Source organism: Triticum dicoccoides, chromosome 2A, assembly GCF_002162155.2.
Source record: "Triticum dicoccoides isolate Atlit2015 ecotype Zavitan chromosome 2A, WEW_v2.0, whole genome shotgun sequence".
NCBI lineage: Eukaryota > Viridiplantae > Streptophyta > Magnoliopsida > Poales > Poaceae > Triticum > Triticum dicoccoides.
In genome coordinates this window covers 164,478,228-164,488,225 of record NC_041382.1, presented here as the reverse complement: position 1 = coordinate 164,488,225, position 9,998 = coordinate 164,478,228, and the positions used below count along the sequence as shown (strand labels likewise).

The 9,998-nt window shown below is 45.5% G+C and overlaps 1 protein-coding gene across 1 annotated transcript; it reads right to left on the bottom strand.

The window, feature by feature from the left end:
* Window positions 1–7,482: 7,482 nt before the first annotated feature.
* LOC119359203 (zinc finger A20 and AN1 domain-containing stress-associated protein 12-like) lies at window positions 7,483–8,147 on the bottom strand. Its single transcript, XM_037625500.1, has one exon. The coding sequence runs from the start codon at window positions 8,145–8,147 to the stop codon at window positions 7,668–7,670; it is 480 nt and encodes a 159-aa protein (XP_037481397.1). The 3' UTR covers window positions 7,483–7,667.
* Window positions 8,148–9,998: the final 1,851 nt, after the last annotated feature.

Genomic DNA, 9,998 nt, shown 5'->3' with positions numbered 1-9,998 from the left:
TTAAAACTTGTAACCTCCATGCAAACTTACTAATATTACCCGTACATACTTTAAAAGAGAACTAAATACAACAAAATATACATCTTATCTACTTGGATATACCGCTCAGCCTTCAAATTTCAAAGACATTATGTGAGCCAACTAACAGCTACAAAAGGTGTGGTATTGCAGGTCAGCTTTTCGATCCTTAATGTTCTTGAATTCTGTTAAATACCCTCAAATTTGTACTTGTCGGCGATTTCACACTATGTGTGGAACAACCAAGTTATTGGGAACATTCTCACCTTCCATCTTATTATGAAACCTTGTCTTGATGATCTTTGATGTCTACTACACAAACTTCTTCTTGTAGACGTTGTTGGGCCTCCAAGTGCAGAGGTTTGTAGAACAGTAGCAAATTTTCCTCAAGTGGATGACCTAAGGTTTATCAATCCGTAGGAGGCGTATGATGAAGATGGTCTCTCTCAAGCAACCCTGTAACCAAATAACAAAGAGTCTCTTGTGTCCCCAACACACCCAATACAATGATAAATTGTATAGGTGCACTAGTTCGGCGAAGAGATGGTGATACAAGTGGTATATGGATAGTAGATAAAGGTTTTTGTAATCTGAAAATATAAAAACAGCAATGTAACTAATGATAAAAGTGAGTGTAAACGGTATTGCAATGTTAGGAAATAAGACCTAGGGTTCATACTTTCACTAGTGCAAGTTCTCTCAACAATAATAACATAATTGGATCACATAACTATCCCTCAACATGCCACAAAGAGTCACTCCAAAGTCACTAATAGCGGAGAACAAACGAAGAGATTATTGTAGGGTACGAAACCACCTCAAAGTTATTCTTTCCAATCAATCCGTTGGGCTATTCCTATAAGTGTCACAAACAGCCCTAGAGTTCGTACTAGAATAACACCTTGAGACACAAATCAACCAAAACCCTAATGTCACCTAGATACTCCAATGTCACCTCAAGTATCCGTGGGTATGATTATACGATATGCATCACACAATCTCAGATTCATCTATTCAACCAACCCATAGAACCTCAAAGAGTGCCCCAAAGTTTCTACCGGAGAATCACGACGAAAACGTGTGCCAACCCCTATGCATAGGTTCATGGGCGGAACCCACAAGTTGATCACCAAAACATACATCAACTGAATCACGTGATATCCCATTGTCACCACAGACGCACGGCAAGACATACATCAAGTGTTCTCAAATCTTTAAAGACTCAATCTGATAAGATAACTTCAAAGGGGAAACTCAATCCATTACAAGAGAGTAGAGGGGAAGGAGAAACATAAGATCCAACTATAATAGTAAAGCTCGCGATACATCAAGATCGTGCCAAATCAAGAACACGAGAGAGAGAGAGAGAGAGAGAGAGAGAGAGAGAGATCGAACACATAGCTACTAGTACATACCCTCAGCCCCGAGGGAGAACTACTCCCTCCTCGTCATGGAGAGCACCGGAATGATGAAGATGGCCACCGAAGAGGGATTCCCCCCTCCGACAGGGAAACAGAACAGGTCTAGATTGGTTTTCGGTGGCTACGGAGGCTTCTGGCGGCGGAACTCCCGATCTATTGTGTTCTCCGATCGTTTTAGGGTATATGGGTATATATAGGAAAAAGAAGTACGTCAGGGGAGCCACGAGGGGCCCACGAGGGTGGAGGGCGCGCCCTAGGGGGGTGGGCACACCCCCTACCTCGTGGCTCCCTCGTTTCTTTCCTGACGTGCACTTCAAGTATATCAGGTTGCTTTCCTTCCAAAAATAACTTCTCCAGAAGGTTTCATTCCATTTCGACTCCGTTTGATATTCCTTTTCTTCGAAACACTGAAACAAGGGAAAAAAGAGGAACTGGCACTAGGCTCTGGGTCAATAGGTTAGTCCCAAAAATAATATAAAAGTGAATAATAAAGCCCAATAATGTCCAAAACAGAAGATAATATAGCATGGAGCAATCAAAAATTATAGATAAGTTGGAGACGTATCAATCTTCAAATTGGAAAATGCACGTTCAACACTTTCCATAGAAAGTAGAAATTGGAAGAGTAATAATTAGACAAAGTAGCCTCACAATTAGATGGTAGGTTCCATCTCTTCCTGTTTCAACATGGAATTGGCAAATGTCGGTCAATTTTGATATTATTTTTAACTCTTCATCATTGGAAGCATTTGGAACAAAGACTTTTAGTTGTGGTTCCAAACCATACCGGTCTTGTTGACTAAAAATCTGATGGATAATACGTCTTCACTAGCTCACATATATCACTACCTTTAAAAGATTTAAATTTACTGGGAATAAAAGTGGCAATGGTGATCCAATTCATGTAGGTGGTTGTCAAGAGTTGCACGGAATATCTTCACTCGAAAATATTGTTCCTTAGTGAAATGATCATGCTGATGCCGTAAATGACCACAAGACTGTTGGGGAATGAAGTATTTCAAAAAAATTCCTACGATCACGCAAGATCTATCTAGGGATGCATAGCAACGAGAGGGGAGAGCGTCTCCACGTACCCTCGTAGACCGAAAGCGGAAGCGTTAAGTAACGCAGTTGATGTAGTCGAACGTCTTCGCGATCCAACCGATCAAGTACCGAACGCACGACACCTTCGCGATCTGCACACGTTCAGCTCGATGATGTCCCCCGAACTCTAGATCCAGCTGAGGCCGAGGGAGAGTTTCATCAGCACGACGGTGTGTTGACGGTGATGATGAAGTTACCAACGCAGGGCTTCGCCTAAGCACTACGACAATATGATCGAGGTGGAAATCTGTGGAGGGGGGCACCGCACATGGCTAAGATCAACTTGTGTGTCTATGGGGTGCCCCCCATATATAAAGGAGTGGAGGAGGGGGAGGGCCGGCCTACTAGGGCACTCCCCAAGGGGGGATTCCTACTCCTACTAGGAGTAGGTTTCCCCCCTTTCCTAGTCCAACTAGGAGGGGAAGGAAGGGAAGAGGGAGAGAAGGAAAGGGTGGGCGCCGCCCCCCCAAACCCTACCCCAATTCGGATTAGGCCTAGGGGGGCGCGCCACACCTGGCCGCCGCCTCCTCTCTTCCACTATGGCCCATCAAGGCCCATTAACTCCCCGGGGGGTTCCGGTAACCCCCGGTACTCCAGTAAATGCCCGAACTAATCTGAAACCTTTCCGGTGTCCAAACATAACCTTCCAATATATCAATCTTCGTGTCTCGACCATTTCAAGACTCCTCGTCATGTCCGTGATCACATTCGGGACTCCGAACTACCTTCGGTACATCAAAACACATAAACTCATAATACCAATCGTCATCGAACGTTAAGCGTGCGGACCCTACGGGTTCGAAAACTATGTAGACATGACCGAGACTCATCTCCGGTCAATAACCAATAGCGGAATCTGGATGCTCATATTGGTTCCTACATATTCTACGAAGATCTTTATCGGTCAAACCGCGTAACAACATACGTTTGTTCCCTTTGTCATCGGTATGTTACTTGCCCGAGATTCGATCGTCAGTATCATCATACCTAGTTCAATCTCGTTACCGGCAATTCTCTTTACTCGTTCCGTAATGCAACATCCCGCAACTAACTCATTAGTCACATTGCTTGCAAGGCTTATAGTGATGTGCATTACCGAGAGGGCCCAGAGATACCTCTCCAACAATCGGAGTGACAAATCCTAATCTCGATCTATGCCAACTCAACAAACACCATCGGAGACACCTGTATAGCATCTTTATAATCACCCAGTTACGTTGTGATGTTTGATAGCACACAAAGTGTTCCTCCGGTATTCGGGAGTTACATAATCTCATAGTCATAGGAACATGTATAAGTTATGAAGAAAGCAATAGCAATAAACTAAACGATCATAGTGCTAAGCTAAAGGATGGGTCATGTCAATCACATCATTCTCTAATGATGTGATACCGTTTATCAAATGACAACTCATGTCTGTGGTCAGGAAACTTAACCATCTTTGATTAACGAGCTAGTCAAGTAGAGGCATACTAGTGACACTCTATTTGTCTATGTATTCACACATGTACTAAGTTTCCGGTTAATACAATTCTAGCATGAATAATAAACATTTATCATGATATAAGGAAATATAAACAATTTTATTATTGCCTCTAGGGCATATTTCCTTCAAAGACATGAGATATTCACTTCTTGTCTGGAATTCCAGTCCCATAATTCACGGAAAGTTCAATAAGTATGCAAAATAATTCTTTCCAACACTAATCGGATCTCAACTGACGAAGGCACTCTTTCATTGTAAACAGTAGACAAAACAATTACAATGTCTTATGGTCTCTTTTGTAATGCTTGGCTAAGTCATTCAGTTATCTCTAGTATATCCTTCATCATGTATGTCTTCTCTACATGGATATACCGCTCAGACTTCAAACTTCAAAGACATTATGTGAGCCAACTAACAACTACAAAAGGAGTGATACTACAAATCAACTTTTTAATTACATAGGGCACAATTGTAGTCCTCCAAGTACATGCTTCCACACTGTAACATGTTTCTTGTGTTTACTCTATCATGCAAGGGTAGCCATAAGAAGATTTTGTGCCTTAGCCTACAGGTAGACTCCCACAACTGTTTAAAGATGTTGTGTGTTGTACTTTCACCAATGACGGCTTTGTACATTTTCATGGAGGAGAATTTTTGAGCAGTCCATGCATAGGACATAATATCTTTGTCATCGGTTGTAGTTCTGCTAGTGATGATCTCTTGGAGAGCATTGAATTGGTTGAATGCTTCAAGAGATAGTGGTCTGTGGAATTGCTGGTGATCAAACTCTTCATCACTGGAAGCATAGAACATAGAGCTTTTTACATTTAAAAAACAAAGAGTTTTTGTTGTTGTTTCAAACCATATCAGTCTTGTTGGCTAAAATCTTATGGGTACTACTTCTTCACCAACTGACATAATTTTTTTTGACAGAAAGACTGTAAGGGAACCCCCTACAGTATAAATGGTGCAACAAACCCAAACTGCAAGTACCATACCTTGAACCTGGGTGGGTAGGAAGGCATCATCCCCTTCCCACCACTAGGCTATGCCTGAGTCTGCAAACAAAGAGTATATATATCACTATCTTTAAAGTATTTAAGATTATTTCTAGAAATTAATGTGGCATTGGTGGATAGAAAATCCATTATCCTTTCAATGAAGTTGCGGTCCAATTCATGTAGGTGGCTGTTAAGAGTTGTATGGAATACCTCCACTCGAAAATATTGCTGCTCAGCCAAATGATCAAGCTAATGTCATGCACGACCATCACGTATGATATAAGTCTCCTTCATGTCCGGAAATTCATTCTCATGGTTTACACGAAATTCAAAAACCGTGCAAAAGAATTCTTCCCAACCCTCGTCGGATCTCAATTGACGAAGACACTCTTCTGTCCCAAACACTAGTAGAACAACATTTAATTTTGCACGTGGACTCTTTTGTAAAGCTTGGCCAAGTCCTTCAGTAATCTCTAGTATCTCCTTCATCACACATAAGATAAAGACAAACTCGAAAGAGGACAAATAACGGAAAGAAGTGCTAGCATCAAAACACATTGATCCTACTATTGATCTATCAACAGCCATATCTTGGATAACAAAATTTAATGCATTAAACAACTTCATAAGGCTATGAATAGAACCGAAGTGAGAAGCCTACGTAGTGTCCCACGTCTTTTATGTGATGGAATTTGATTTTCCCTTTGAGTTGAATGCTTCCATGTACTATCATTCATGCTAGTTCTACTAGCTAGGCATCATGGAGCTTACCACGACGTTTTGATGAGGTGTTAACAATGTTTATAATAATGATCAATCTCTGAAGAATAAACCTGGGCGACATTGTGCAAATCAATGAGCATAGACCACCACCACAACTGCATGCACCAATGGAAGAAAAGCACACGTGTGGCATATAACATTTGGATCGATGAGCATCTCCAACAGATAAAAAGGTTAGAAGTCTAACGCCAGATTTTTTTAGCATGGCAAATTGGACATTTTTATGGAAAATTATGTTGTCGCGATTATGTCAATACTTTTTAACAAGCATGGCAACTTCTGGGAAAAAACTGGCAAATCCAGTTGTTATCTCGCGACAACATAACTCATTGTATCGGGCATTCGATTTTTGTCATGCTCGAAAATCTGACATTCGATTTCTAGTGAAATCCAAAAAAACATATAACTATTATGGAGGGGTTTTCCATTAAATTTATCGAAGTTCACACATGTGCAGTTGTAGCGCATCAATAAAAAACCTCAACGTCAATACTTAGCTTGACATATGAACGCCACTTGTTAGTGGCTAATCTCTCTCTTTCTCTTGTGCACGGAAGACACAAGCGGAACTTCGAGAGGTGTGATACAGGTAGCCGGCGACACTATGTAGGGAGAGGGAGGGGGCGTGGTCGGAATAGGCAGCCAGACGGCGGTCCAATAGAACTATAAACAAGAGACCAAGATCTTCTATAAAATAGAAAATATTATTCAGAAATAGAATAGTCCAAACAAATTCATTTTTGTTAGGGCATCTAGAACTGCCTCCGGTTTAGGTGGACAGCCCAGCAAATAGTCATCCATAAGAATTAACTTTATAAACTCCCCAAACGAAATATGTAAAACCCGCATTTTATTTTGTATGGATGATGGTGCCTGTGATCAGAGCCGGCTGACTGCGGCCGACAAATACTCAGGGGTTATAGGATTGATGATGCACTACTCGTTATAGTCAAGCATGGCGGCGAGCCTCGACCACACGCACATGCTGAGGAGAGTGAGTATCAGGTGATACGGGAGCTTAGATGCTCCCGTGATACGAGCTCCCATGAGATCCAATGGTTAAGGACGGAGCTCCAACAACTTTGCAGCAAAACCATCCAAGAATCTAATATTTACGTGCAAGTCCAAGAGCGTGGCTATCACCATTAGGTCTCAGATCCAACAACACGCAGGAGCACATATCATAATAGCACCTAAGCTCTTGTGTCACCTGATATTTTCCCATGCCGAGGAGCCCAGCTATTGCCTCCTGGGACACACAATGAACTGTATGACCAACGTCAAAACTAGACGATGTGACGACTCGGTGTCCATCCCGATGTAGTACTTCGCAATATCGACGGCAGGTCCAGGTTGGAGATTTTTTTTATGAACCCGTGGCAAAAATTTTGCCTCATCAATTAATTAAACAGAGAAGAATTGCTTGATTAATTAACAAAAGACCAAGCAAAAATCAACCACATGCAGACTACTTAGCATGCAAGCATAAACGATTAGCCCGAGAACCAATCAACCATAGCAAATAAAAAACCAACTGGGTTCTGAGATGTACTTTCTCTATTGACGAGTAATTTGAAATGGAGGAAGTAATTGCCAAATTAGCAATGCGAAAATAAGAGAAGATCAAATTCACATGGACTAATCGATTAACATGACGGTACGTATTCACACTAACGACCAATCCGTATGAATACATGACTACGAACAGGAAAGATCAACATCGACTCTCTTCAACTTGAGAGGCTAGTGCGTACGGGAAAGATCTAAAGAGGAGAGATAGTAAAGGCAACGAGTAAACTAAAACTTACATTGTCCCTAGAAAAAACTCTGCATGTTTTTCAACTCCTTCTGCCTTCAAATCTTGTCGATCTTGGACGGCGTGATCAGAGGGTTCTGCTGGGCGATCTTCTCGCGGTCGACCTTCTTGTAGTCGAAGTCGCACGCGTGCCCGTCCACGTAGCGGTGCAGCGAGCAGAAGGTGCCGCCGCAGCGGCACGCGAACCCCAGCAGCCTGACCTTCTTCTTGCACGCCATGCACCTGGTCGTCGCCGCCTTCTTCGCCGGCGCCTCGGCCGCCGGTGCCTCGGCGACGGCGGCGGCGGAGTCCTGCAGGCTCAGCGACGTCTTGAGGTTGAAGGCGAGGCTGGCCACGTCCGCCTTGATCTTCGTCTTCCCCTCGGCGGCGGGGGCGGCCGTGTCGGTGGCCTTGAGGTGCTCCAGGTAGCACTTGGAGCACATGTTCTTGGTCGCCGCGCTGCCGTAGAACCCGCAGCCGTTCGAGCACAGCGCTGGCGCTGCGGCGGCCTGCGTCGACGACTCCTGCCCCTGCGCCATACCTGATCGAAGAAGAGGATCGATCGATCGATCGCTTCGCGTCCCTGTATGTGAGTCTCGCGTTTGGTTGCTCTCGTACTCGTGCGTGGTTTCTCTCTTGACGAGGCCCCGAGGGCATCCTTCCACGGCCTTAAAAAGGTCCACCGCGGCAGACCAGAACGTGTCGTGTTAGACTTTGGACTTGGGTTCGTGTCATCGCCAAATTCGGACCCAGAGACAGATTTCCAACTCTGATCTATCAACATCAACTCAAAACACGGATAACCAAAACGAACTTTATCAGACACGTCTAGATGTGTCCCGGATAGCGATCGGGGGGAAGTCCATCCAACCGCAGTCGCTGAATAAAAAGCGGACACGTCATTTTCTGCCCATCGGAGTTCGCCTTGTCGTCGGAGTCGTCGGTGGAGGTGAACTCGACGTACACCGTGCCGGAGAGTCCGACCTCGTCCTCATTGCATGGCGGCACGAACGAGCCGAAGCTGTTGACGTTGGCCTGGTTTCCATAGTCGTCATGCCGGTCTGGCGCGTCTTCCGCCGCCGTCTTCAATACATCGAAGAGGCGGTTGCGCCGTGTCTCGTGGATGCGGAGTTGTCAGTGCTCGCAGCGGATGTTACAAGCGATGTGCACAGAATTGAGGACCTCCTGTTGCTTGTCAACGGTGCCCGGGTCTGCCATGACCATGGCTGCGACGACATCTCCGAATGCTTGCTCCGCCGAGCGATGGTCGTCGTCCGCCAGTTGGTGCTCCTCGAGGAGCGCAAGGTTGTACCATTGCTCCTCATGAAGCAAGCGGAACGTGAACACCGGCTGCTCCTCCACCGGTGCGGGTACCTGCTCCTCCTCCACTTCCGTCAGCACCTGGTCATAGTGTTGCCTCGCCTGCAACTTGCTGAGCCTGAACACCAATGTCTTGTCTAGCGGCACGGGCTCTAGCTCCTCCACCGGCGCCTCCTCCATGACGATCTTCGACATGGCCTTGGGGTCGCCTCCTCTATCTTCTCCTCCGAGCACTCCAGAGAGCTCAGGGTTGCCCCACTGTGAATGTGGGCCTGGCGCCGAACCTCCGCGTCGTGTTTAGGAAATATGCGCGAGCGTGATTACCGCATGGCAAAGGACCGGGCCATGGAGGAGATTAACGGTGGTTGGATGGCGGCTCGGATGGTCGAAGAAGGGCTAAGAGGAGTAGGGTTTTGGGGGTGCGTCTGGCCGGTTTAGAACTTGCATGGTCACCTCACATCCAGTCAAACAAAAACCGAATACAAAGCAAAGGGTGACTTTTTACCTCATCGCTGTTTCTGGTTCGATTTAGGACTGGGAAGATGCCCCAGTTTTTCTCACCGTCGATATGAAGAGAGGAGGGGTAACGGTGTGGCCCTTCCCCGTCTTCTTTGGTCCTCTCGCTGAGAACCGTGGCAGTCCTAACTAGGAGGCCCCCTCCTGCACGAGGGGGCATAGGTTTGCCACATACGCATCAAACTCTTGGTCAGTAGGGTGGACGAGGGGTTGGCCTAGGCAGTGGCGGACGACAGTCGGAGGCATGGAAGGCCAATCAACCATTGAAGTAGTCAGATCTTATTCAAACCAATCGAATTAGACACATGAGTCGAGGCGCCGTCCATACCGTCGCCAGCGGGACTGGGATGACCAAAAGCAGTCAAAGGAAGAGCTACGGCAAGGAGGAGAGGTGGCGATAGCACAGGTGAAAAGACCAGTGGGAAGGGGAAATGTCACTCATGCCAAACCAATTTTTCAAATGGAGTGCTTGATGGTGTTCTAGACTAGGGGGTAATCACCATTTCGTCTCCCCTCCAGGAGGGCTGGGCCGAGGACCTCCGTGGCAGTTCATT